Source organism: Gymnogyps californianus, chromosome 3 (assembly GCF_018139145.2).
Source record: "Gymnogyps californianus isolate 813 chromosome 3, ASM1813914v2, whole genome shotgun sequence".
In the NCBI taxonomy this organism is placed as follows: domain Eukaryota; kingdom Metazoa; phylum Chordata; class Aves; order Accipitriformes; family Cathartidae; genus Gymnogyps; species Gymnogyps californianus.
The window spans coordinates 2,334,884-2,362,810 of record NC_059473.1 but is presented as its reverse complement, the minus strand read 5'-3'; the positions used below and the strand labels follow the sequence as shown (position 1 = coordinate 2,362,810).

The following is a 27,927-nucleotide window of genomic DNA, read 5'->3' as shown; positions in this document are numbered from 1 at the left end:
GGGTGACCAGTCCTCAGACGCATGAGGCTGCCTCTTAAGGAATGTAAAAGACTTTTCAGCTGTTCAGCTACACCAGTGCAGCTGATCGAAAACTGCACCAAGCAATGATCGGTGGCTGTCACATACTCAGTGTGCTGAATGGCAGTAAATCTTAAGGAGGCCTGTTACAATGAACATCAGAGCAAAAGCTGAGACTTAAATGTTACGTTGATGTAAATTTTCTAAATCTGCCTAGAGAATGTTTTTCTAATGTATGGAAAAGTTGCACATAGTTACTTATAGTGGCGAATTCTGTCGTAAACTTTTTCTTTCCCTTCATCTGGAACAAGATTGAACTTACACCACAGAAATGCCCGTCTTGTAAGTAAGAGCTATACCGGTGTAACTGCTTTCACTATTAGGCAAGAGCTAGAAAAGTCTTTCTTTGTCTGGGAATGAGACACACCCTGGCCTGGGGAGCACTTGCCCTCCCATCTCCCTTCCCCTTCAGAGCCTGATTTTGTTCTGAGACACTTTCAAGCTTCCCCTCCTTCCCAAAGTCCCTGCTGTTTCACACAGCTTGACTTCTTCCACGCTTTTGTGTCCTTTTCCCCTATTCCCATGCAAGCACTGAAATGTAATTATTCTTTATTATTATTCTTAGTACAGAGGAAATGCGTAGCTGGTTTTTAGTATGGAAAACTAAGATTTACAGACTCCACAATGCCTGGCAAGTGGTCTGTCTTAAATTGTACAGTGTTTGTAAGGACTAATTAAGCATGTTTCTCTCATTGAGAAGCTTCAAAGAACAGCTTCAACTTCAGTTTAGCTTTTGAGCCTTCTGTACAGCTGTACAAAGCAGGGGAACATGCAACAAAATGCACATTATGGTAAAGGTGTTACTGTGTGCCCTGCTGTGGTGAAGGGTTCGAATGGCTAAAGGAGATGCCACAGAATAACCTTGCTGCGAGGGAAACCTTTTCTTTCAAAACTTGAACTCTAGGCCCTGCGTATGCTGGAAGCTGTGTTATTACAGCACGGGCTGGTCCTAAAACTTACCCTGGCGTGGATGTGGATCTTGCCCACCACTTTGTGTCATGGCAGTGGCCCTTTCCATGCGTGCAAAGGGGGACGCTTTGTCTGTGCTGGTACCAGCTTTTAGGATAGACTTTAAAAAAAAAAAAAGAAAAAGTGGGGTTTTTTTTTTTAAGCTTTTTTTAACGGCTGAAATCGTTCACGTGTCGACGGGAAGCTGAGAAATGCAAATACAGGCATGTGACTGAAGGCACACGCTCTCCTGCTCCCCCCTTCCCCGTTTCTGCCGGAAAACTATCCGGGGGGAGTGAGGGGGTGCGGGCGGGCCCTGCTCCGCTTCGTCCCGCCCCGCCCGCGGCCGCCGTCCCGTCGGCGGCGCGGCGGCAGCTGCCGGCCGCCGTAGCCCCTGCGAGGGGAGCCCGTGGCCGGGCTGGGAGGAAGAGAAAGGCGGCGAGAGTCGGGTTACAAGATGGCGGCGGCGCTGCGGTAGCTGCTGAGGCGGCGGAGCGGCGCCAGCGAGGGCCGGAGCCGGGGCGCGGCGTCGCTCTCTCGCCGTCGGGGAGCCATGAAAAGCGGCGCGTTAAAGGCCCCGCGGTGCCCCTGAGCGGCCCGGCGGCCCCGCTTCCTCCCCCCGCCCTCGCTCCATCGCCCCCCGGAGGCGGAGCGGGCCCGGGCCTGGGCCCGGGGCCGGCGCGGAGGCCCGAGGCCGGGGCTGCACCATGTCGGACACCCGTCGGCGGGTGAAGGTCTACACCCTCAACGAGGATCGGCAATGGGACGACAGGGGCACCGGGCACGTCTCCTCCACCTACGTGGAGCGGCTGAAGGGGATGTCGCTGCTGGTGCGCGCCGAGTCGGACGGTGAGAGCGTGGCCGGGGCTGCGCGGAGGCCTAGGCCGCCCGCCGCCGCCCGGGCCCGGGCCTCCTCCCCTCGCTCCCCGCGGCACCGGCCCTTGCCGCCCAGCCCGCCCGGCTCTGGTGTCCCTCGCCGCCCCGCTCGCCAGGCCTGACACCCGCAGCCGCCGAGCTTGGCTGCTGGTGTCTTCCCTCCCCGTGTTCATCAGGGAAGACCCCAGAGGATTATTATTGGGTTTTTCCCTTTTTTTTTCCTTTAGCTTGCGGCTCCGTTCAAAGTTTCCTTCCCCTGATAAGCCGCAGCAGAGTTTACCACCGTGGCCCTAGACTTTTCCCCTTCCAGTTACCCTAGCCGGCTGCGTCTCTTTTGACTGAGTAGAGATGAAGTTGTTACATGTGACGACATTTTGTTCGTTTTCAGGATAATTTTGTTTGCTTTTGAAGTGCTCTTTTCCTCCCCTTCTTGCTACTATAAAGTTGTTTTGTTTGGGTTCCCCCCCCCCGAAATTCACTGGTTGTATTCGAGTTGTGTGGTGTTCCTCATGTTTTATTGCACTTTAAAGTCACCTTAAGGGTCTCTTTTGGAGGGGGGAGGGTACATACTCGGCCGACAGGTGCTAATGTGCTAAATAAACCACCTAAGACTGGTATAAATTACTCTGGAGCTGTTGCCAGGATACATACACTACTTGCATACACAAGATAAAGTCCCTGGGTTTATACTATCTAGATGATTCACTTCTGAAGGACAGTTGAAGGAAATAAAAGCAAATGGCCCACGTGGCTTCTGTGGGCAAAAACATTTTTATGCTGGGCAGCATGTTACCTGGTGTAAATTTGTATAGATTTAATAAACAGCCTTTAAATAAGTTAGTTGTCACACCAGGTTACAGGAGAAAAAACAGTGCTACAGAGAATTCAAAGAGATTAATATTAGAATTAATTAGAAGAGAAAATTCTAAATTAGAAGAGAAAAATACATTTTAATATGGATATTTCTGTTGGATTTTGTCTTACGTGGCTTATGTTAGGGAATTACAGAAAGTCTAGAACCATCTTCTTTAAACGTAAGATATGGATTAAGTTGAGCATATGTTGGCTGGCACATGGGTGGTTGTTGTAAGATGCATGGAGTTGTTTATTTTGTTAAACTCAGTAAATATCTCTTCATACCTTTTTCAGGTTCACTACTGTTAGAATCGAAGATAAATCCAAATACTGCATATCAAAAACAGCAGGCAAGTATTATTGCTAGGCTTTTATTTTCTTCTGATTACTGATGCTGAGGAATTGTTTTATGCTCAAACTAATTGCATTTTTCAGAAAAAAAGGAAAGCGGCATGAGATGGAATTGTCGATGGTGTTTTTCGTAGCTGTAGGTGCTATAATACTTCACATTCTAGAAATTAAAATGTGGGTCTCCTAAAAAACCATTTTGGACTTCAGGCTTTGAAGAGAATATATGCAATTTGGATAAATATTGAACTCAGTACAGGAAAAATAGTTAGACACATATATGCGTAACTTTTGTCTCCCATCCCAGGCCGTATGAAATAATTGCTGAATTAGGAAGGCGAAACTTTGGCCAGCTCTGTTACAGCGTATTTACTTCTTGAGTTCTTTTTCTGGAAATAACATGAAGGAATTTGTCTTTGTGGGACTTTTCATTGTTGCTGTTCGGTTTTTGTTTTAAGCCTTGAAAACTTCTCCTATCCTAAGTAAAGTGACTAGCCATGGTGAGACTTACTTGCGCAGTTGCCTTTCCTGGGGTAAGCCTTCTGCAAAACAAAGAAGTAAAACAGTTGGGAGCTATGTTAATACGTCATTTTTGTTTAATCCACTAAAAAAAATTAGCTTACTAAATCTCTTCTGCTTTTACCACTTTTATTGCTTTTTCCTTTTTCTGCATTAATTTTTGGTGTCTCTGCCTACATTGTTCTCATGGTTATTACTGGGTTTTTTTCTGTCTATTCCTCTGTTCTACAGTAGATTCTCTGTTCCTTTTGTTCAGTGTTTTACACTGCTCTTCATCATTATGGTATCCAGAAGTGTTTCAGTGCTAGAAAACAGTAGTTTTGTTCTTCCTAAATCATGAAGAGACAAATCTTTAGGGATTTTGTTTGTTTTGGTGACAAGTTACATTATGAGAATTTGAGGAAAGAGACTCTGTTAGCTCTTGAGCACAGGTTGGCTCACTTTAGGTTAGGAGCGAGTTGGAGTCTTGGGCTTAGCTTTGCGGAACGCTGTGTTTTCTGTGGTTTCCACTTTTCCCTCATTAGATATTGGTGGTTTTAGTCAGGTGGATGACAGTCGTAGGCTTTCCTTGGGCGGGCCACTCTGAGGAAGGAGGACAGTCTTTATGGAGCTCTGCAGGGTTCTGAAAGTCAAGAGCCTTGAACTGCTTCCTGTTGAGTAAACTAATAGATAATGAAATACGAATGCAGATTATGTTGCTGGAAATTTTTAAAATGCTTCCTTTTGCAGCCTGTTTTCTGAAACTTCATACAACTGATTATTTGAAAGCCTTCCTTACTTTATTGGTAGCAAAATTTCAAGCGATTTAAGTAGCTTTTGTTGTGATTTTTCTTGTGGAAGTCTTTGTAGGTTGTAGTTTTGAAAAACTCAGGCTGAGGTTTGTTTTGGTTGGCTTTTATTACTGATTCTAATGCTTTTGTGTCCTCGTGGCTGAAAGTGGTTGCTTCACTGTTCACCTGTTTGAAGAACTTTGTGTTTGGGGTTTTTTTTCAAGAGGAATAATGATTGATGATTTCCAGAGACAGGTTCTACGTTCATCTAACCTCTGAAATCATACAGCTTTTTGTGGACAGAGCTTTGTCCTCAAGTTTTATGTGCTTCCTTCTGAGTAGAGTAGCAAAAAGCAGACCTTAATGTAGCATTCCCATGCTTTTCTCAGTTTGTGAGATTTCAGTCTCATTGCTAGAAGATTGTAGTATTCAAACCTGGGCGTCTCAGGAACAGATCCTTTTCAAAAATCGTGGAAAGATTTAGGCAAAGTGGTTTGGTTAACCAGAGGTAAGAGAAGTGGTCTTTCCTCAGTGTCCCTGCTTGAATGTTGAAGTCTGTTACATAGGTAGCCTGAAGGCTCGGAGGCTGTACTGATCTGCCCAGGGCAGATGTTTGTAGGTGAATGGCAGCGTGGAGGAGAGCTCTCTCTTCCACTTGCCAGAGTTCAATTGCAGATTTTCATTAAGGTGCTGATCATCTTGGGTTTGGGGAAAGCCACGAGATGGTGTAGCTTGATGGAAAGGAAACAGGCCCTGCCTACACATCTGTCTTCATATAAATTACTTGAATGGACTTACAGGACAGTTACTGCTTCAATTGTGATTCAAGCATAAAAACATTCTGTGAAAAAAGAAAACCAACTGATTTTTAGTTGCTGTGCATCAATCTGTGATTCCCAGTATTACACTGTTTGTGCTAAGTAGTACTATAGCTATTGACTAACCGTAAACAGGGCAGGCCTGTTACCTGCCTTCTCAAATCGTGTTTGTGGCCACTAGCTTTCGTGCAGAATTCAATTCTTTCAAGGTGTTAGCCATACTATAATCATGACCTCTTTCTCAAGAGAAATAGGACTTGGATTGGACATAGGTGCCAGGCTGCTCAGCATACAACATAAAAGAATCTCTGATTGCATGTATGCAAAGAACATGAAAGCCTGAAGAGCTTTAGATCCCCCTGGATTTTGGGACATAGGCTTTGAGAGTTACATACCTTCACTGGACACCCCATATGGGCCAAAGGGCAGGGTCAGATGTGTTGTGGAGGCTCTAGCAGGAGCAGTTTAAAAAGTTGTTACTACACTCATTTGTTGTTCCACCCTCTACTTGAGGTTACTGTTCCCTGGCAAAACTGGCAGAAGAGCGTGTCTTCAGTGAGAAATCAGATGGATCTGTTCATGTGCTTTGTTCCTCCAGCTCAGTTACGAGGGCGGTAATTTTCAGCTGCATGACTGTAAGACTTTAAACTGCTACAGAAATCCTTACTGTGAACACTGCCTTCTGATGTTAACTCTCCTTTAGGTGCGCTCTATCCATTTTCAGATCTGAGATGAAGAATGTGTGCAAATACTGTCTTTTGCACAGAGTTGCCATCACTCATGTGACAACAGAGCAATTTGCTTGAGGCAAAATCAGAGTTACTTGAGGCGGGGATTTAACACATTTGCAGGGGTGCTGTTAAAGCCAGCCTGAGCAGTTGCCAGGGGGCTTCTTCACTCCTCTTTCATGCCAGCATGAGTATTCATGTTACTGTGTGACAGGTTAGATGTAGGAACTGATTCAGCTGAAATACCTCTTTTTGCTGGATTAGTTTTTATCGGCATGTGTTCCCCCATCTGGTTCACTGTACAGCACGCTTGTGCTGGCATAGTGGGGCTTGAGGGGCCAGTGCAGGTACAAGGAGAGGTGAAGTAGCAGACATTGTGCAAACCAGTACCAACAGCGAAGAGGGGTTTGAACTACTCTCTGAGTTTAAATTGTTGTTCTGAATTAATCTCTTCTTTTGTTTGTCTTTATATTGTGTTTGAGTGAATTAAGGAACATCTTTGTTGCTCGTCGACAGAGCAGCATCGCGAGCGCTAATCTGAGCGGATGGGAGTGGTAGTCTCTCACAGCAGCTAGGCCTGGAAGATGCCTGCCTGTGGTCTTCGTGGTTTGTCTTAGGTCATGCAGGAAGTGTATGCCAGATGAGTAGATTTTATATTGGTATTGGACAATTATTTTCTGATGAAACTCTTTCAGTCTTTCAGAAATATTTTTGGAGAAACTTACATAACTTCTGCTTTGTGTGGGCAGTACAGGTTGTAACAAGTACCATTCAGTAACTCAAGAATTCTCACAAAATTTTTTGAGTGCAGTCTGTATGGATGCATGCAGTCATTTAAGTTACTGCATCTCTTATTGGAATCATTCTGGGCTATGAGTAGGACTTCTTCATGTATGTGTCCTTCTTTGTTCATTGAGGCACCTCTGAGTCTCAGCTTACCTGGAAGTGTATTGATTTTGAGTGTTAGGGCATCAGTAATTTCACAGACCGTTTCAAGATAAACATTTCAGATTTTGAGTTCTCTAACAGCCATAAAATTGTAATTAAGAATTCTTATTTTTTGATTAATCTCTAAAAGAGGAGCTGATCAGACTTTTCAGTGCCTGCAGTTCACAGTTATTATTTTTTCCTTGAAGCCCAGTTCAACTGCTCACTCTAAAATGGCACGCTGTAAACATAGAGATTCAGCTGTCCGTGAGCCGGAGATGAGGGTGGACAGCTGTAAGCAAAAACCGTGTCAGCTATATGAAGCTGTACCATTTGCGCACGTGAATCGGAGCCCGAAAGCAGGGAGACTACCTAGTAATATTTATGACTGTAGGATAAAAGTGCAAGTGTAATATAGGACACTGTAGTATAAATAAACGACTCTCATGAAACAGCATTAAAACCATAGTGCAGTGAGCTCCATTCTTTCCAGAATGGGAAAACTTTGTTACTCTAAAGGAATAATATTTTAAAATGAGAAAGGAAAAAAAAAAAATTGAGCTTGTATGAATGCTGTTGTTTTTAGTGTGGCCTGTTGATTATGTTTTGGGAGAAGGAAGCTCATCTATTGGTAGGCATTTGTCAACAATATTGCTGTAAGAAAAAGATGTTAAGCTAAACTTTTTTTAAGAAGGGAAGACAAAGGCAAAAACAAAACCCCCAAAACACGCGACTACATATGAATATTGAGAGATTCAGATGACTGTAGAAATGAAGAGTTAATGCCATGTCAGCAGTGTTGATTTTCATTCATGTTCCAGAGTGATAATTGTAGGAGCTGATAAGTTGTGTTTGTTGAGACAGACGTGTGTTTTTCAGATAGCTGTGCTGATGGAAGGATTTACCTACTGTCCCATGCCAGCTGCTTGTCACCAGTCCTGTCCCAAATGTTAGTCTCCTCACATCTGCCAGTGGAAGTACTTATGAGTGCTCCCTGACCTGTGTAAGCCCAGATAGCTGCCTTAACAAAGGTGTGTTTAGACCATCTAAACTAATCTGATTTTGATAAAAAACAATTAAGGAATGCTGACTGGCAGTAGGTTCAAGAGTAGCGATGATCACTTGGTATTAATTATGTTTTTGTTGCTCTGTCTTGGTGGATACATGAAGGATGGTGCCCGGATAGTTGTATGATACCATGTCATGGATTGGCCCTTTAGCATAGTGAACACCTTATGGGTAGTAATCAGCTTCATCGTTTCCTGTCATTTGGCGCACAAAGGGAACCAAGAAGTGCTTTTGGGGTAAAGATGTGAGGGGGCAATGGCAGCATCTGTTTCTTGTTGCCCCTGAAGTTTCCTACGGTATATCAGGTATCTGTAAGCCAGTCAGATATTTGTTTGGGTTTGGTTGCTAAGCTTAAAGATACCACTTTGAATATTTTGTTTACAATGAAAGCGATGCATAAGGTAAAGACTTAAAAGCATTGATAAGTTGTGCGGTGAATATTGACTTCTGTAAATGTGGGAAGTAAATTACCTTATTGACCATTAAGCAAGAGCTTCCTGGTGGTTAAAAAAAAAAAAAAAAAAAAAGGTGTGGTAACAGTTCAGGAAGTCAACAAACTTGGCGGAATGTTGAACCGTTTTGCTGGAGCTCATCAAATGTACTGTAAAGTTAGCAGAGCACCGTTCAGTTTGAACATTTTAACATGAAGATGAGTTTACTGTAGGATGCTGAAGTATATATTTGAATGTCAAAGCACAGGCTTACATTTCTTACAGTACAGCAGCACATGTCCTAATGAAACATCATAAAAACCCCTTTTTAGTCTATTCAGAAATTCCAGCGGATTTTCCAGATATACTGTGAACATGCACAAATTGAATTGATAGAGGCAATAGTAACAGAAAAAAAACTTGCTCAAATGAAAATACCTGTTGGCAAGATGTTTGTAACTTTATAAAACTCCTAAGTTCTTACTATTATTGAGGCTGTATGTCTTTTAATTCAGAAAAGACTATTTTAACGTTAGTTAGGCATTATTTCTCACATTGCTAAGGCTGTATTAAACCCTTTCTGAGGAGGAAACACTGTAATCTTGGGGTTTTGATTCTATTTTATTAAATATGAAAAGAGTTAAATTTTTATATTGCAGGTTTTCTTAATCTCCTACAATGTGTGCCTTCCCATTTCAAGACTGTGGGTTCAGAAGTATGTTGCAGAAAAATGCTATTATAAGTGTTTTGGATACAAAAAGAAGTATATTTAAATATATAATATGTAAGGTAGTGGTCAGAAAATAGCAAAAAAGAAAGGTGATGTCCCTTATGGCAGAACAGATGATTTAATATTTTAGTGTCTTATGTTCTTTTTTGACAAGTATAAAGCTAATTAAAATTATTTCTTCTTTAGACATATGACTTAACGGAATACAGGTTAACATGCAGTGTAGACCTGTTTCAGAAACAATTATTTTTTTGTTTTTGTCTTAAACAGGACACCCTGATTGTTTGGTCAGAAGCAGAAAACTATGATTTAGCACTGAGTTTTCAAGAAAAAGCTGGCTGTGATGAAATTTGGGAAAAAATCTGCCAGGTAAAGTTGACTTTAAATATTCTCTTTCTTCCAGATGTTTTAGTGTCTTCTGTGACTTCATGTACTTGTGCTCTAATTTTTAAACTTACTTGTAAAATAAGCGCATATTTGTCATTATTTTCTGTGTAAGATCTTAAGTTGCCACTATTTGGAACACTAGCTGTTGTTTTCATAATTGAATTTCATGCTTTTGAAAAATCAATGTAATGATGAAACTCGGGTGCTAGGCATTTTAGGGGTGGGTTGGTTGGTTGTTTTTATTAAAAAGGGGAATGCCAGAGTACCACGTTTTAATTGACCTGATCCCAGGCGGCCTTAGGAAGCTGGCTTGTTGGAGTGCGGTGGAACTAAAAATGTGTTGTAGTGCGTAAGGAGCTAGATATTTCACTGTGAGAGACAAAGAGGTGGCATTGCTGAGTGAGCTCAAAAACATCAGTGATATTTTTTTCATCGGGACCTAAGTCTTATTGACTATCTGTGTCTTATCGATATTTCGATCTTCATTGTTTTATTATGAAACAGTTTAGATTTTATACTTTCAACTCTGGAAGTACAAGTCAATGGATTTGCATCTATGTGTACTTAAAAGAAGAAACCTGGGCTTTCATGTTGGAATTTATTGTAACCTTCTTAGATTTTGAAATCATGCGATGTAAAGCTGTTAACCAAAGAAACATAGAACTCAGATTTCCTAGCAGTTTCCTTCGAACAAACTAGGCAATTTAGATGCATTCTTAATCTTAGTATGTTTTGGGGTATAATGTCTTCTCAGCCAGTTCTGAAGTACTGTTGTTGAAAAGAACTGATCCTGGTAACTGCCAAGTATATGCATCTAATAAACAGCCCAGGTTTTAAATTGGGGCTGAGCTGATGGCCAGTCTGAGAGGGAGGTCTTCATCTGATCAGACAATGTAAACCATTAGTCTTAAGCTCTTTCATCAGACTCCAAAACTCTTCCCGCTTTGTCCTTTGAGCCTTCTGTGTAACATGTGATCCTTTGCGAGGGAGTTAACAACAGGAGGTTATGAATTCTAGAGCTGGGTCAGTGGGGGCAACGAAAAGTGTAGGATGTATGAGAAGACTGGGGAAAGGAGTTAGAGGGGCAGACAAAGCGGAAGGAAAGCACAGAGTGAGACACAATTGCTTCCCTCTTTTGTTCAATTTTGGTATTCATGACATTTTCCTGCCTTTGTTCTTGGTCTTTTTGTTACATTTCACTTACTGTTGGTATAGCTGTGGGCTCTTACTATGAGTTTGAGGCTTCATACCCTTCTGTTTGAGACACTGAAAGAAGGTTTTGTTATGCCCTTCTTTTCTTTTTATATTTTATGCTTGTCTACAAGGTGCTTCAGACTTCTTGACTGCACAGATACTGTTAGGGTTGGGTTGGATTTGGTTTGATGTGATCTGTTGACAAATGTACTATTGAGGATAATGGTAGGGACTGTAGAATTTAGAGGCAGCAAACTTACTCCTCTGCACGGCTAGACATTTTCCAGGCAACTGAAGGTATAAAAGCGCTTACACATGTGTTATTTCAGTTACTGACTTGACTATTTTTATGCTTGTTTTGGGATGCGACGGTAATTGTGCACGCTCTCTTCTTAGGTTCAAGGTAAGGATCCTTCAGTGGAAGTCACGCAGGACCTTATTGAGTCAGAAGAGGAACACATAGAAGAAATGCCTGAAACTAGTCCTTTGATCGACCTTCCTACTTGTGAACTCAACAAACTTGAAGAGATTGCTGACCTAGTTACCTCTGTTCTCTCCTCACCCATCCGTAGAGAAAAGCTAGCGCTGGCCTTGGAGAATGAAGGCTATATTAAAAAACTGTTACAGCTTTTCCAAGTCTGCGAGAATTTAGAGAACACTGAAGGCTTACATCATTTGTATGAAATTATTAGAGGAATTTTGTTCCTCAACAAAGCAACTCTGTTTGAGGTGATGTTTTCTGATGAGTGTATTATGGATGTTGTTGGATGCCTTGAGTATGATCCTTCTTTGGCTCAGCCAAAACGGCACAGGGAGTTCTTGACCAAAACAGCAAAATTTAAGGAGGTTATTCCTATAACAGACTCTGAACTCAGGCAAAAAATCCACCAGACTTACAGGGTACAGTATATTCAGGACATCATCTTGCCGACACCATCTGTTTTTGAAGAGAATTTTCTTTCTACCCTCACTTCCTTTATTTTCTTCAACAAAGTTGAGATTGTCAGTATGTTGCAGGTAAGTGGTTTTTAATATGGTATAGGTGGATTGTGTATAGATACCTCTAGCTGTAGTTTTGAAATTGATTACAGCTCTTTAACACTGTGTAAGTTAATCATACAGGCTTTCATTTGCATAATGTTTTGAATGCTTCCCCTTATTTCTGATACCTTTTATTTTGTATTTTAAAAATGGTAGATTTCAGGTGAGTATATTAATATTTTTAATGAGCTGTAAACAGTTAAAGGTTCTCCTCCTTGGTTCACAAGCAACATACACATTTTGAGCTGGTTTTGTATAGGTATTTAGGGAACAAGCAACTTTTTGTATTATATGTCAGGGACATTTGTGATGTCTTTATAACAAATTCTGAATCTGTGATTCAAAAGAGCATGTTCAGAACCATTCCCGTTATACTACTATTACTTTATGGTACTAATTTAAAATGTTCATGTTGTAGTAGAAAGTAACTCATTGGTTTTTTTTTTTCTTCATACTGATATCCAAAAGTAATAATTAATAAATAACCAACATGTTACTGTATCAAAAAACTCACTGCATACTTTGTAGTCAGGAGCAGGCTTAAAAGTAGTTGGATGTGACACCCAAGCTGGACCGTGGAAGGAGCCTTGGTAAAGAGCTGTGTGTGAACTTCATGGTATTTTGGGTGTTTTCAGTTTGTATTTTGTTGTGCAAACTAATGGGTACCAAAATGGTTTTATTCTGTTTCTGATGCCTGTCCTTAAAAAAATGGTACGTTTGTGTAGAATAGAACATCACAAACCTGTCGGTTTTGAGTGTGGATAGTCTCTGTGAAATAGGAAGATGTATCAAGGAGAACAGGAGGGTAGTTAAAATTGTGGAAAGAGAGGGGCACTGGAGAAATAACATTAGTATAAGGAGTACTTCTAAAGAATGCAATAGAGGACTGGAAAAAAAAAATCAAAACTAAAGAATTGCAGAAAATTGCATGAATAAGCTTTTGGTCTTCTTTCTACTTTCTTCTGGTTGAATAGCAGAAAGAAATTAAAAAGTAAATCCCAGTTGCAAAATTAATGACTTTGTGTTAAATAAATATTTCCCTTTTTATTCTTTTGCATATATTACTTTTCTAAAATGAAAAATAAATTCAGTATTATTCTCCTGAGGCCACAGTCCTGTTTCCATTTAGAGATTGTTAACTCTGTAAAGTTCTTTATTTGTCATTTAGGCTTTACTGTACTGAATATTTGATTGTGCCTTAACAGAAAACTATGATTTCCTCTTACCTCTAGTACTCTTTGAAGAAAGTTCTGAAATCCTCTGACAGTTCTTTGCTACTCTGTCACTGCTGTCTTTGCCATAGTAGAAAGAGTATATGGCGCACAGGTTTGCCTATCTGTTTTAAAGACTGTAATCGAGACGTGCGTGTGATGATTTACAAATAATGTTGATACTTGCATCATTTGAGCTGCCTTGAGAATTGTAAACTAAGAAGAAAGTACGCACAGAAGAGATGTTATTGATGGCACGCTTGAGGAAAATTACATGGTAGTACGGACCTCAGGTTCAGGACTGTTTTTGCAGTCCCGGTGTAAATCAGCTTTTTGTTGTGGCACGAGAACTCTAAAGCTCCTTTGGGTTTGGTGAACACATTAGAAGTCTTGTTACCCTAAATACACCGGCAAAGCTCCCTAGGAGAATGCAGTTTATAGGAGTAACAGATTGTGTTTGCTATGGCAGTAAAGCTTCTTTCTACGTGCCATGAAGCAGCAGATCCCAGCACTGCTATCGATGAAGGGCAGCCACATGGGAAACCGAGCGAGCGTGCAAAGCAAACCTAGATCTATCCTGTGCTTTAGGACATCAGGACTACACTGTGCGGCAGCCTTATACAAGCAAGAGATCTTTCTGTTGCCCCACGTTCTGTAGTGGGGATTTTCTAGCCTATCTGTTGTTGATTGTGGTACGGTTATTTTTTTTTAACAGGCTTAATTCAGCTGTTAAAGCCAGCAAAGCTTAGAATAAACTACTAAGTCTGTGTATGTTGCACTCTCTCTGATGTTGATTCCAGGCATCATTTGTTTGTAAAGCACTTCTTTCCCCACGTCTTAATTTTCAGGAAAAAAATTGTGAGCCTTTGGCTGGTATTCCTGTAACTGTAAAAATTCTGTATTATGTTAGCCTAATAAAGCACTCAGATTTTAGTGACAGCACCCAGAAGAATAGAGAAGTAAGCACCCTCTACATTATGCAATGTAATGTTTATATATATTTATTGGAATGCTGCTGTTCCGTTGATGTTTGTTCAATGCATAAGTAAAGTTTATAGAGTTGAATCAGTAGAGTGATGCATAATTTTGTAATGCTGTAGCATAATGTTACTATTTGCTTTAAGATTTATATTGTATTTAAAAGGTAACAGAGACATTTGATTTGAGAGAATGCCAACGCTATTTTCCACGTGAAGGAGTGCAGAGAAATCAATGTGCAGAGAAGGCAGGAAATGCCCCAACAGTTGAGAGATGATGATGTTCACTCTGGTTTTCTTGTACCTCTTGAGTATTAAGCGATGGTGTAACTGAAATGCTTAACAAGAAGTGAAATGTTGTCCTATATATACTTAAATATCTCTTGGTAGTAGAGGATCTGAATATGAAAAGCAAATAATACTCAAAAAAGTTTTCCAGATTGAAAAAGCTGAACTTCCTGCAAGCAGGGAAGCTTATTTTGAGAACGAGGTTAAAGGGGACATGGCTGTGGCAAACTCGTAATGTGTTATTCTAGTCACCCTTGCATAGGTGGACTGAAAAAACATTTGCAAAGCTGCAGACCCGAAATAGGATAACCGATACAAGTGTGGTGTTAACAGTGTAGTGTGAACGGCATAGATGCAGCACGGTAAAAATTGTATCTTGATTGGCAATTTCTGGTATAGAAGCGTATAGGTTGCCTACACGCACAGTGCAGGGAGGGAGCCTGGAACAAAGACTGTCATTTTCTGTAATTTTGATGCTTGGGGGTGTGTGGCAAATCATGCAGTGAGTATGTGGGGTAGGGCAGAGCTGTAAACCACAGGGGGTGGCATGGCAGAGAAGGAAAGGAAATGACACGTTCTTTAGAGACTAGTCGTTCAGAAAGCAGTTGTAGTAATCATCACCTATGCTCCGCTTAACGTATGGTTCTGGTCTCCTGGACCTGCTTCCGCTGTACAGAATGAGGACTGAAACAATACACTGGAAATGATCCTCCTGAATGTGTACTCTTGCATTTCCCTTTTCGTGATAAAAGTAACGTAGGTGTGGAGAAAAAAAGAAAAAAACAACTTTATCCACCAAATCTACTAATGCATGGGGTTTTTTATTTATAATTTAGCATCGTAGTAAAGCTTAAATTAAGTTTGACTTTCTGCAGTGTGGGATCCAATAAAGATCGATGTTTTGACTTTTAAGAGGCATTGTGTAAGTCATATTCTTCTTCTGTGTTACGCAGGAAGATGAGAAATTTTTGTCTGAAGTTTTTGCACAATTAACAGATGAAGCTACAGATGATGACAAACGATGTGAATTGGTAAGTCAGTGGTCTTGGTGGTTCTTTGCTTTAATCGACAGAGATTAAGTAGAAATATTGAAACTGTTCTGCTTGTTCTGCAGTCATTGAGGTATTTCTGTAACCCTAGAATCATTGCCAGTGTAGCTCAGTCTTTGTTGATGTACTCACTAGAAAAATATTTCTTGCAAGGTAAGCTCTGATATATTTGTTCTAAATAATTATTTTATTGTTGAGAAAGTACTAGCACTAAGCTGACATCCTAGACTTAAAGGTATACTTTCTTCCAAGTCCTCTTCAACATACCATATCACTTATATTTGTCATATAAACACTGCTTTTTTCACCGTACTTTACTCATTCAACAAGATCTTTTAAGTCCTAGGATCGAGGATTAGCAGTAATCCCTTAATATATATATTACAAACATTATTTATCCTTGAATATGTTTATCGGCCTAAGTTGCCTTGTTAAAATCTTGCTTTCAGCAAGGGAGGCATCTTTGTTCTTTCAAACAAAAGGCACACCAGACAGGAGTATAAATCCTTCATATGCTAGGCATGATAAAATAGCTACAAGATGACTGTCTTTCTGAGGTAAACTTCAACCTCTTAAATGTTTTGTTTTTACTTTCTTTTGCGTTTCTTTGTTGATGATGTTGAAGGCTGGAAGAGAGAGAACTAGAACGATACCATTTTCTAGGAAGGCACATACCAACCAGTACAGAAACTCTGATACAAATGGTTTCCTACTTTCAGAGAGTTTTCTGAATCGAATACACCTTAAATTATTTTTTCCTATACAATAGGTTAATTTTTTCAAGGAATTCTGCGCATTTTCTCAGACGTTACAACCTCAGAACAGAGATGCATTTTTCAAAACTTTGGCAAAGTTGGGAATTCTTCCAGCTCTTGAAATTGTAATGGTAAGTGAAAACTTAAAGCTGATTTTAATAAAACTTAAAAAACCCACAGCATTTAACCAGTTTTTCAGATCTGCTAAGGACCTTTGTGTAAGTTTGATCAGACAGGTTTGCTCTGCTGAAAGTTGAAGTTTATTGTAACATTCAGAATCCAGAAGATGTCCACAGTTTTCTGAAGGAGCCTGACTTAATTGCTGCTATTATTTTTACTTTGCATGATGGAGAAGTCTGGGGTAAATGCAGTCCTTTTGACAGTGTAGTGTAAAAATTGAAAGATACTTTTTCATGTGGCAGCTCGGGTTTGTTGTTTTGGTTTGGTTTGGTTTTTTTTTTCCCTGTTGTTGTTGTTGTTGGAACAGTGCCAAAGAAGTATTTTTAGATAATCTTGAACTGTTAGCTTGTCCCTATCTGAAGGATCTCGTAATCCTGTCTTTTCAGAGGTATAAAGCAGATTAATCTATCTTAATCAACAGTGTGAAAACATAATTTTTTTTTTCACTCCTTTGGTTGAAGCAGCTGTTGCTGCCTGACCCTTGCAATTCATATGTCAGTGCTGTCGTTACTCAGAAGCGATAAATTCAGGGGTGGTTGTATTCTAGAGTAACAACCTGTGAACTTACCAAAGGACATTGACTGTTAGGAAAACATAAAAGTCACAGAGATGTTCAGTGATTAGATGAACCCTAATCTTATTATTCTTTTCCAGGGCTAGACCAGTCCAAATGTTTCCTGTTATGTTAATATTTTAGGCGTAGAAATTGTACAGTTATAGGAGAAAAGTCACATACCTTAAGGAAAACTATTAATTCTTGTTGCGTACAAATGAATACGGAAACTTTTGTACAAATTAATTTGTACAGTTGGTCCTTTTGTACAAAATCAATAAACTGTCGATAACAGGTACAGAATATTAGCGTCTTAGATATTCTAGCAAGTAGCACGATATAAATGTTTCCTGCCTAAATTAGGCCTATCAAATTCACAGAAAGCCTTGCATTCTTTCTAAAGGAGGGAAATAGTGGGGAAAAGATTTTGCTGTTATATTTTTTTTTTTCTGTAACTGTATTACTGTGTCTCTCATAGAAACTTTTGTAATAAAATGTTTTGAAAACTTTTAACTCCCTATTCTTTGCAGCTTTACTTGATAATAAATACCAAAGTTGATTTACTCTAATAAATTGATCCCTTCTTTTATTAGGGAATGGATGATCTGCAAGTGAGATCTGCTGCTACAGATATATTTTCTTATCTAGTAGAATTTAGTCCATCCATGGTCCGAGAATTTGTAATGCAAGAGGCCCAACAGAGTGACGATGTAAGTAAAAGTGTTTTGGAGTTGGTTGAATATACTAGTTTTAGAGCAAACAGGAAAAAAAAAAAAAACAGCAAAAGAAACCTCTCCAGAATTTGGGATACAGTTAGCCCAAAAATGTAGATACTAGAAACATAGGAAAAAGTAGATTTAAGATACAAAGATTTCTGAGCATGTTGGTGTTCCATGTGTTTACAGTAATAAGATTGTAGGTCTGCCGAACAGTGATTTTAGGTGAGGAGGGTTGTGCTTGACAGAACTGAGGTGTCTTAACGCAACTCCCAATTTTTCTGTTTCGCTTAAAATAAAAAAAAAAAGGAAGGAAACCTAATACGGGAACTAGGTAGATCATTCCACTATTGAAAGTGTGTCTAATTATTTTGTGGTTTGTTTGTTTGGGGTTTTCTTGCAGGATATCCTCCTCATCAATGTGGTCATTGAGCAGATGATCTGCGATACTGATCCTGAACTTGGGGGAGCTGTTCAGTTAATGGGGCTTTTGCGTACTCTGATAGATCCAGAGAATATGTTGGCCACAGCTAATGTAAGAAAATACAAAGGGGTAAAGACACTTTACTGTCTCAGCAAAATTAAAAACCTGATGTTCTCTAATACTGTTATTGTGGTCAGAGGATAAAAAAAAAGATTTTATTTTTTTTTGGTGTTGTGTGTGGTCTGACACTGAATTTAAACAAGCTAAAAAATAAGCTAAAATTTGCATTAACTTTTGATAATAAAAGGTATGTGTATGTAGCATTGTGCAAGTATTTATTAAACCAAGCAGTCCCGTGCTTCAGTGAAATAGCACTATTCTGGTCGTAACTCCTGCTAGCTGGATGATAAATACTGAAAGCAGGGAGTCCGGTAGAGTCTGTGTGAAACCAAATCAGTGTTTTAATACCGATGGCACAATAAAGATGCAACTTCATCAAACTAGTGCCATACTGAAGGATTTGTATATATTCTTGGATTCCGGATTGTACATGTGTGTTTAGATGTCAAAGTAAGAATAGGGAATTTGTAGAAATTTGCTTTAGAACTTGGATCGTTCCTTTCTGTCAGCTGCTGACATTCTGAATCCAAAACAAAGTACAATGTATTTGTAATTTAATGCATACTCCATGTAAGAAAACACATTGGAATCTTACTGATATATTGATACACATATATTATATAGAAGGTAGCGAAATGGACCAGATGATACTTTTTCTTTAGTGTAAAAAGGTTTGCTGATTGTTATGGATAAAATTACTGCATTTAAGAATGGTTTAAGCAAATTTTGTCAAGCACTTCGAGTCATTGATGTATTTTCAGTATATATTTGCATCCATAGTGGGGATTTTTTTGGTGATCGCTAGGTTGGTTTGATGTCTCGCAGATCTTTTCCCAAAATAAAGAAAAATACCTTCCTTGAGTGAAGACAATGTTGCAGGCCCAATCAAAAAGATACAGGCAGACCTGAAGGAGTCCGAATTCTTTGTAGGCTGTTTCTTATGTTGCTACTCTTTCTTATTTAAAAAGTTATATACAAATGCCAGTATTTAATAAAGTTATATTTGTTTTAGAAAACAGAAAAAAGTGAATTTCTCAATTTCTTCTACAACCATTGTATGCATGTTCTTACTGCACCACTTCTGGCTAATACATCAGAAGATAAATGTGAAAAAGGTAACGTTAACTTTTTAAAATTTTTTTCCCCTTTGAGTCTTGTAACGTTTTCGAGTGACTGACAGTCCTGGTAACAGCGATAAGCCTGTGATGCAAGCTGGGAATACACTTGCTGAAAACTGTTGTTCCCCCAGTGATAGGGGTTCTGTGGGCAGAAGTTTTAATAGCCCTTTCTTGCAGCTTTGAATGATAACATATCTTTATGCTGTGCTTTGTAAAATGTGTATCTCCTTGATGTGTATTGTTAATTGTATACTAGTTTTACTAGTATAGTTTTAAAGAATACTTGCTGTAAAGCAGAGAGTGTCTTTAGTGCTTTTTTTCTGAAAGTTGACAAAAATGCTGTGGCATTCCTCAGTGGTTACATGATTCCAGGCATCGGGTGTGCTCAGGTGAGTAACTCCGAAGACTAGTTTTCACTTGGCTGTAGTATAGAAATGCTGAAAGAAATCTCTTCAAAGAAATACCACTTGGAGCTCCTTTATCTTGTTTCTTTTTTTATTTTTCCTGGTAACAGTAAAAGAATTGGAAATCTCTGTTTGGCGCGTGCAAATAACACTCATTAGTTTGCCTCTAGTGCTTTACAAACAGAAATTTAACAACATTACAGCCTCTTGAGTCACACTTTTTTCTGAGTACTCTTTCAAGAGATTAAATCAAACCAATGCGTATTTGGTAAAAACATTTCTTTCATCTTGCCCATCTTCTCGTATTAAGTGTTAAGTCAAAAAAATAAATTTTTTATGCATTTTATACGAAAATAAAACTTGTAGAATATCTGTAGTACTCATTTTATAATATCACTTGAAAAATTTAAATAGGCACTTTCTTTTAGTCTAGGTAGGTACAATATTCCCAAGTATTAGATTACATATTTTCACCTAGTTGGATTTGAAACTTCGTAATGTAAATTGAATATAGACGTCTCAGCTGGCACGCATTCTTGCTCTTATGTTTATTTCCCTGTAGCTTACAGAAACTTTTGATTTGATGAAAAGTTTGAACAGCTGGTAGAATTGATTGTTTATCTCCATCTTTTAAACATTTACAGTGCTTTGAAAACCTTTTTCTGATCTCTGTTTTTATTTTCTATTTATCAGATGCAGTAGTTGGGTCCACTAAGAGTAATACAATTTGTCCTGGTAAGTTTTAATTGACTGTGCGTTTTGAAACTTGTCTTGTGTGCTGTCTATGGTTTTTTTATTAAGTAATAAAAAAAGAAGTTAGATATGTCCATACTTTTTTTAAATACTTTTTATTGAAATAGATGTAGGTGCTTTGCTTCACTTGAGACGACAGGAAGCTGAAGGAACATTTTCATCTGCTTTTCAGTTAATGGGTTTCGCTTTTTTTTTCCTCCTAGTCAGCCTTGCTACTCGAAGTTTAAATCCTTGTTAGCAGAATATGTACTAAAGAGACATAGCTGAACTTTTACAGTTTGGATTTTTATCTGTGCAGGCTTCTTTTTTGAGTATTATGAAAAGACATTGCTAATTAGGTTCCCATAAATACAGGTCTGACTGGCTTTCTTCTTTAACTACATACCGTTAGTCTGGATTGCCTTAACCAGTAACTCGCTGATGCTGGAAGAATTCCCACTGTCAGTTCAGGGTGATTTTTGTGACAGAAGGGGAAAAAAAAAAAATAAAAGCCAAATTCGTCTGTGTTTTGTTCTGACCCAATGTCCCGCTTCCTAAAGCAATCCAGTGTCCCACTAAAAACATGTCAGGAACTGTAATAGCAACTGAGCTTGGTGATGATTTGGTGCATGACAGTATTTTTTTATTAGTATTATTTTTTATAACTTAAGGTATTAATTTTTCTTGTAGATAATTATCAAACGGCACAACTACTTGCCTTAATTTTGGAGCTGCTTACTTTTTGTGTGGAACACCACACGTATCACATCAAGAATTACATTATGAACAAAGATTTGCTAAGAAGAGTACTGGTCTTGATGAATTCAAAACACACATTTCTGGCCTTGTGTGAGTATGGAGCTGTTGTGATTTCCTAATTTAAGGCTTTGTATGTACTGTGTGGAATGTGTATGACTAGAAGTGTATACTTAAATTAAAAATTCATGTTAATTTTGTATTTATTACTGACTAGCTGTTAAGTAACCTTGAAGAAAAGGTAGCAGATGTCTGTTAGTGTAGACCAGTGCAGTTATGGTGGGAGGAGAATTGTTTTGTCTTTTGAAGTCCACAGTGATCCTTTCAAGCCTTTATGACAGTAAGGATCAATTGTGATCAGCTGTCTTTTTTAAATGGAAATACTGTCACTTCTTAATAACGTCATAAATCTAGTGCTCCTTGTGAAAAGTGAATGAAATTTTGTGAACCGTGGTATTTAAAGAACAGGGGCTGGTTCTGGGAGGTGAACACAGAAAAGCACCGGAATGAGCTAGTAATTTAACTTCATGTGTGCTAAAGTTTATTGCTGCTGTATTTAAAAAAAAAAAAAGTAATGGACTCTGATCACATTCAAGTACTCAGGGAAGTCAAAGAATGAAAGAAAGGTTACCTCAGTAAGTGTTTCTTCTGAACTTTCAGAAAGTGCTTTTTAATGCTCTTGGTTTGGGGGCGCATCTTCCTCTCAGTACTGTCAGGTTTTTTCAGTTCTTTCCAAGAGAAGCAGATTGGAGCCCCCTGGCATGTAGTTATTAAATTCTTCAATTTCTTTCTTCATATAGGTGCTCTTCGCTTTATGAGGAGAATAATTGGCCTAAAAGATGAATTTTATAACCGTTACATCACCAAGGGAAACCTGTTTGAACCAGTTATAAATGCTCTCTTGGATAATGGAACTAGGTACAATCTGCTCAACTCTGCTGTGATTGAGCTGTTTGAATTCATCAGAGTGGTAAGCTAAGCAGCGTCTTCAGCTCTTACACGTATGTGGCGTCTCAGGTAGAAATACAAAGTGCAAATCTTTCCCTTGAAATAGTGTGTTACTACTAAAAATCCTGTGGATAAATATCCAAATAGAAAGGAGCCAGTAAGCTGCTTCGTGCTCGTTTTACTTGATTGTCCCATCACAAGAGTGTGTGTCGGCCCTATTTACATGTAAGTCTGTGTAAAAGATAGTATCCTGTAGATGAAATTCTTCTAAGTGGTTGAATGCGTTGTTTCTGGACCAAACTTTGAAGTGAGGAATTAAGTGAAATATGTTACGTGTGAGTAAATCTGGGTATTATTGGGCCTAAAGGAGACTAATTTGACTATAAATTTGAATGATCATTGTCCTTTAAAATCCTACACACGTGCTTTCTTAGCCAGTGTCAGCTTTGAATCAGTAGCTTTTCCACCGGCAGCGTTTGTGGGATCAATGCGCCTGCGGACAGGACAGACAGGACAAGCAGGAGCACCCAGTTGGTTGTATTGCTGGGGTGGAAAACAAGGACTTGCAACAGCTCCTGCGATACTCGCTGCGAATGCCTTGATGCCTGGGAGTCTTCGTAGGGAGTCTTTGTGGTCTGCGAAAATGAAAGGCAGTTTTTAGCCATAGGATATCGTAGCTGCTGTCTCTTCCAGCAAGAAGAAAATGCATTGTGTCTCCAGGTGACTTCTGCCAGCGTGGTATGAACGTTAAGATTTGCCTGATACGGTGACACTTGTTAGAGGGTGACCGACCAAAAGGTGTCTCATCCTCTGCGTGCTGCTGTAGTTACTGAGGACTAGAGAGAGAGCTAAAATGTGTGGGGAGAGCAGGGCACAGCTAAACTCCTGTTTTTCTCAAGAAGGCTTAATCTTAGATAGCCAGCGTCATGGTTTAATCAAACTATCACAAATAGAATTGGGACAGTGTTGAGTGTGTTGTCCATCTATATGGGAAATTTAATAATTATTTCTAGATATCAGCTTTTTTATTACAGAAAAAGCTGATTGCTTCACATTTGTTCTTTACAACAGTGTTTTGACTCTGGACAATGAATCAGTTACTTTTAAAACTAAACTGTAAAGCTTTCTGAACTTCTGCACGTTAATATTTGAGACTGAAACCCTGTTTTGTTCTTATGCAGGAAGATATTAAGTCCCTTATTGCACATATAGTTGAAAACTTTTATAATGCACTTGAATCTATCGAATATGTTCAGACATTCAAGGGACTGAAGACAAAATACGAGCAAGAAAAAGACCGACAAAACCAGAAACTGAACAGGTATGACCCAGTTGATGTATTCTGGAGACTTTTATTGAATGCCATTATGTAGTATCTTCTTACTGCTGGTTGGTTTTTTTTTTTCTTTCCTGGAGGGCAGAAAAAGCAGAAGGCTGGGTTGGGCTTGGGTTTCATTCTTGATGAAAACTTTTTCAATTAGAGTAAACCCCCATCTGACTTTCCTTGTGGCCTACTGTAGTATGGGTCATATTTGTCAGTATATTAAATGTTACGTTCAGAAGACTCTCAGCTGATGAGGAGCAGAATCTTCTTCTGTCATTCAGAGTTAGGATTCAGTCTGCCTTCTTGTCAGCTGGGGTTTCGGTGAAGCTTACGTTGACGGTAGGACCAGGGACGGAGCTGGGCTGCCTTCTCCAACGCCCTGAATTCCCTCTAAAGCGTCAGAAGCCATTTCTGATCCCAGCTGAGTCGGAAACAGCAGGCAAAACTTGAATCACTTGTCATGTGTCTCTTACAGTGTTCCATCTATATTGCGTAGCAATAGATTTCGCAGAGATGCAAGAGCCTTAGAGGAGGATGAAGAAATGTGGTTCAATGAAGACGAAGAGGAAGAAGGTGAAGCTGTTGTACCTCCAGTTGAGAAGTCAAAACAGGAGGATGATTTTCCAGATAGCTATGAAAAATTTATGGAAACTAAGAAAGGTATTTACTCAATTTCAGCTTGTCAGCACTGAAAGTGCTCTGTGCCAGATACGTGGAGTATCATGTAAATGAACCAGGTGCCTGTGCTCTGTATCATAAGCAGGAGTTAAGGGTATTCCATGGAATTAAGTAATGAATTCCGAACACGTCTTTGCAAGCCAGTTTAGGATTAAAATAATGACTTAAATTGCTCCAAGCGTGCATCTAGTTTAAATGTCAAAAGCAAAACTTTACATGTACTTGTGTGCGCTGAGTGAGCGATGTCGCCATGTCCACTGCGTCTGTGCCATGCTCAGTTTGAATGCTGGCATGCTTTGAGGTCAGTAGGTGAGCTGTTGATCTAAATTGAATTTAAAAAAAAAAAAAAAGAAAAAAAGGCAGCTTTTGCCCTGTGATTATGCTGTGATGTGGATTGTACTCCATGGTGTACAGCTGATACTTAAGTATGAAAATGTTTGTCCCTCAGCTAAGGAGAGTGAAGACAAAGAGAATCTTCCAAAAAGGACTTCAGCTGGGGGATTCAAATTCACTTTTTCCCACTCAGCCAGCGCAGCCAATGGTGCAAATGGTGCAAACAGTAAATCCGTGGCAGCTCAGACGTCACCAGCAAGCTCCAACGGCTCCTCTTCAAAGAACGCAACCCTGACCACAGCGGTGACAGCCACGAAGGTGGGAGAACTTGTACAAAAGCTGCTGTCATCACTTAGGACAGCGGAGCAGTGTAATGAGACTTTACCAGTTGTAATGGGGTAAGGTTAGCATTAGTCTCTAGGCAGGGTATCTTATTTACGTATAAATTCATCCAAAGCCCTGTCTAGTTAAACCGTTACTAGTTTTGGGGAGGGTTTAAGGAAGTGTTAGGTGGGACTAGAGTCCGTTGGTAGTCTGGTGGGCACAGTTTAATCTCACATCTTCTGCCTAATTTAACTGCTCCCACTCCTCAGCTTTAACTGTCCAGTTGCTGCTCTGTGTGTGTGATGTACATAGGAGATTGGTGTTTTTCTGAATTATGTTAGGGCCCCCTTCCCCTTTTGGGGAATTAATAAGTGTTTTTAAGTAGATGAAATACAGTAAGTAATAATTCTGAGGCCAGATCCAGAGGAGCAAGGAAGTTCTGGTACTTTTTTTTTTTTTTTAACCTTGATGTTCAAAAACATTCTCAAGACAAATGGGTCTTTGAATGAAAAAGGCACCACCAAGAAACCAGCTGCTGCAGGCTTGTGTGTCCCGGACAGGTTGGCTGGGGGTTCTGTACTAAAATTGCACATTCCTGGGTATTTTTTTTCAATGTGAGATTTTCTGGGGTTTTTTATTTCTTTTTTTAAATTGGCAGGGAAGTCTAGTTGGCCTAGTGGATTATCCTGATGATGAAGATGATGATGAAGAGGAGGAGACATCTCCAAGGAAAAGACCTCGCCTGGGTTCATAAATGAAACCAAAACTTTGGAATAAAAACTTTTATTATGGGGTTTCAAATGCTGCAACTGTTTTAAGAGCTAAAAAGGATCTGATTCAGAAAGCTTTCTCCCACGAGTATATAAGATAATACAAGGAGTAGCAAGAGAAACTCAGTATATCAGCTAGAAAGGGTTAGTTCTGTAAACACAAAGCTTCCAAGGAACTTAATATCTTTCTAGTAAGTAAGGAGTCTGCCATTCAGGCTGTCAAAAAAATAAAAAATTAAAAAAAAAAAAGTGGGTTAGTATTCACAGAACCTGGATGATGGCTTCTCAGCAAGGAAAGTCTCAGGTGTCGGGAGGGCAGGGGGAGGGAAAGGTATGGTAAACACTTTTTTAAAAATATTGCAGGGTTTCCCCAGTGTTTAACAGAACTAGAAAAAAAAAAATCAAGCTGAAATTTTGAACCCAGTAATCTTAATTTTGTAATGGTGCTGTCAGTTGTGTTCTTTTAGCAATGCCTCTTTTAAAAAAATTTTAAGGGAAAACTAACTCTGTTTGCATAAGAACAATCCAGATTTTGGGACCATTTATTACCAATTAAATAGCATTTCTCATGGTTGGAGGGAGGGACACTGCAGTTATAGTGCATGTTGAGTTGTTTAAAACAGTTAAAAATAAGTTTTAATTTGTATTTTTCAAGAGGTGAAAATGGAAGCTGGATTCAAAATGGATGGTTTTGCTTGTTTTTTCGATTAGACATCCAGTAATATCTATGCCAAGGAACGATCGCTTCCAAAATATCTCCAGGAGCTGCTTGTGTCAAAGTGGTGCCGTACGCGGCACACCCGAATAGCTGTCGGCTTCACGTTGTGGAAGATACCGAATTTGAGTCGCTTTCTGTGTTGTTCAATGAGCTGTCTCTTCTCGGAGCAGCAAGCCATTTTCCTGTTTGCGAGTTTAAATTGCGTAATTGAGGTGGTAATAAGAAACACTAACAGGTTTTTCATAGCGATGAATTTAGCGGCGTTTTAACACCAAAGTCACTTTGGACCAAGACGGAATTATTACTAACAGAACACCGGTCTCTGAGGCAGAATCAACAAGCAGCACCTGAACCTGGGTGTAATACGAAAGCTGCTTTTTTAAAAAATAAAAGCACATTCCACGTAGGTAAGCAAACTGCGACAAAAATGGGTGAGTTGATGGCGAGTTGATAGAGGCAAACAGTCCAGGTTTTATTTTCAAGAGCAGCAAGTGAACTGTAAATATTTTAATGTTAGTTTGCCCATATGTGATCTGAGATCATGATGAAGTGAGAGGAAATTAATGTGTCAGAAATGTTAAAATATGAAACCAGCTGCAATCCACCACATAGATCACTCTTGTAATATGTGTTATGGGTCCATTTCTCCTGGAATAGTTTAAACTGAAGCAGTTTCTCTGTTTTGGAGATTTTTGTAGTTAATTTTAATTTTAGCTATTGTTTGGAAAAAGATGGGCTGTCTGTGTAGATATGAAGTATAGTTTTTTCCATAAAACAGAAGTTTATTTTGTATTAAAAATACCACTGTACTTGTTTTACACCATTTGTATACATGTGGTGATATTAATGCTGAACTGTAAAATTCAGGAATTAAAATGTGACCCTGTAATTCCATAATTATTGCTTTTGTTTGGTTTGTTGTACATGGTAAGTTAACTCAGAATTTAAAATGTGGCCATTTTAGAGTATTTTTTAAGATTAGTTATCCATGCAGTTTTAAAAGTAACTCTATACCACTAGATGAAATCCCAAAGGGAACGTGTGAGTTCTTCCCGACGCGTAAGCTAGACACAAGCATTCTGATGGATGACAGTTCGTGTGCGTGGACCTGGGGACAACGGCGTTGCCCTCTGCGGGCTCCAGGCAGCCAGGAATGGGACTCCTCCTCCTTTGTCACCTGTGCGATGAAACGCCCCGTCAGCTCCGAACGCAGAGGACCCGAGGAAGCGCTTGCTGGTGAAGCGTAGCTGCAGCGTCATCGTCGTGTGCTCGCTCTCCTGCTGATGATCATCTCGTTTTCTTCCTGATGAGTCTTTTCTCTCCACCGGTAATGATGATTAACTTCCTCCAGCGCTATACATGCTACTCGAGCAGCAGAGTTACGCAGTATGTGCCTTTACTAACCCGAGGCTGAAACATTGCGTCGCCTGGTCTGCGGACCCGAGTTGTCCTGATTCTCATTAACAGTTACCCAGAACAAGTTCTCTGAGGGGCTCTGACTAAAGCGTGTTAGTCTTTACTCAGTGTTCCCCTCACCCCGCCCAACTCTTCCCTGAAGTACTGTCAGGAGCTTTAAAAATACATTCAGACCAACATGAGGGGTTTTTTACAGCAAAACCGAGAATGTCATGGATTTTTATAGTTACTAGAAAAAGACTGTGTAAAGTGGCATTAGATGTCCCGTTTAAAAAAAAAAAAAATTTCCAATCCCTGTCGAAGGTGACACGCAGCACTCTTTTTAACTGGCTTTTGCTGGGGCCGTCACCCCCGTAGGTGCTGTTTCCCAGTCTGACCTGGTCGGCGCTGCCTGAGGGCAGCCGTGTTCCCGTGC

At 39.6% G+C, this 27,927-nt stretch overlaps 1 protein-coding gene across 4 annotated transcripts; it reads left to right on the top strand.

Annotated features, from left to right (window-relative positions):
- Positions 1-1,672: 1,672 nt before the first annotated feature.
- PPP4R3B (protein phosphatase 4 regulatory subunit 3B) lies at positions 1,673-25,689 on the top strand. Of its 4 annotated transcripts, none has more exons than XM_050894460.1 (16): positions 1,673-1,875; positions 3,052-3,107; positions 9,367-9,465; positions 11,074-11,694; positions 15,148-15,225; positions 16,013-16,129; positions 17,325-17,441; positions 17,851-17,982; positions 19,004-19,106; positions 20,207-20,248; positions 20,936-21,094; positions 21,802-21,971; positions 23,131-23,270; positions 23,770-23,933; positions 24,400-24,602; positions 25,267-25,689. In XM_050894460.1, exons 1-16 carry the CDS (start codon positions 1,734-1,736, stop codon positions 25,360-25,362), a joined length of 2,439 nt encoding a protein of 812 aa, XP_050750417.1. In that variant the 5' UTR covers positions 1,673-1,733; the 3' UTR covers positions 25,363-25,689. The 4 variants fall into 4 exon arrangements, with proteins under 4 accessions (XP_050750417.1, XP_050750418.1, XP_050750416.1 ...); XM_050894461.1 differs by having other exon boundaries at positions 23,749-23,933; positions 24,478-24,602; XM_050894459.1 differs by having other exon boundaries at positions 23,749-23,933.
- Positions 25,690-27,927: the final 2,238 nt, after the last annotated feature.

Bases quoted from the DNA above. Each gene is read 5' to 3' on its own strand.
- PPP4R3B (XM_050894459.1), top strand. From the start codon at position 1,734: ATGTCGGACACCCGTCGGCGGGTGAAGGTCTACACCCTCAACGAGGAT. The intron at 16,130-17,324 runs GTAAGTGAAAAC...TTCTTTTATTAG, and splicing joins CAGCTCTTGAAATTGTAATG to GGAATGGATGATCTGCAAGT. The intron at 21,095-21,801 runs GTGAGTATGGAG...TTCTTCATATAG, and splicing joins ACACACATTTCTGGCCTTGT to GTGCTCTTCGCTTTATGAGG.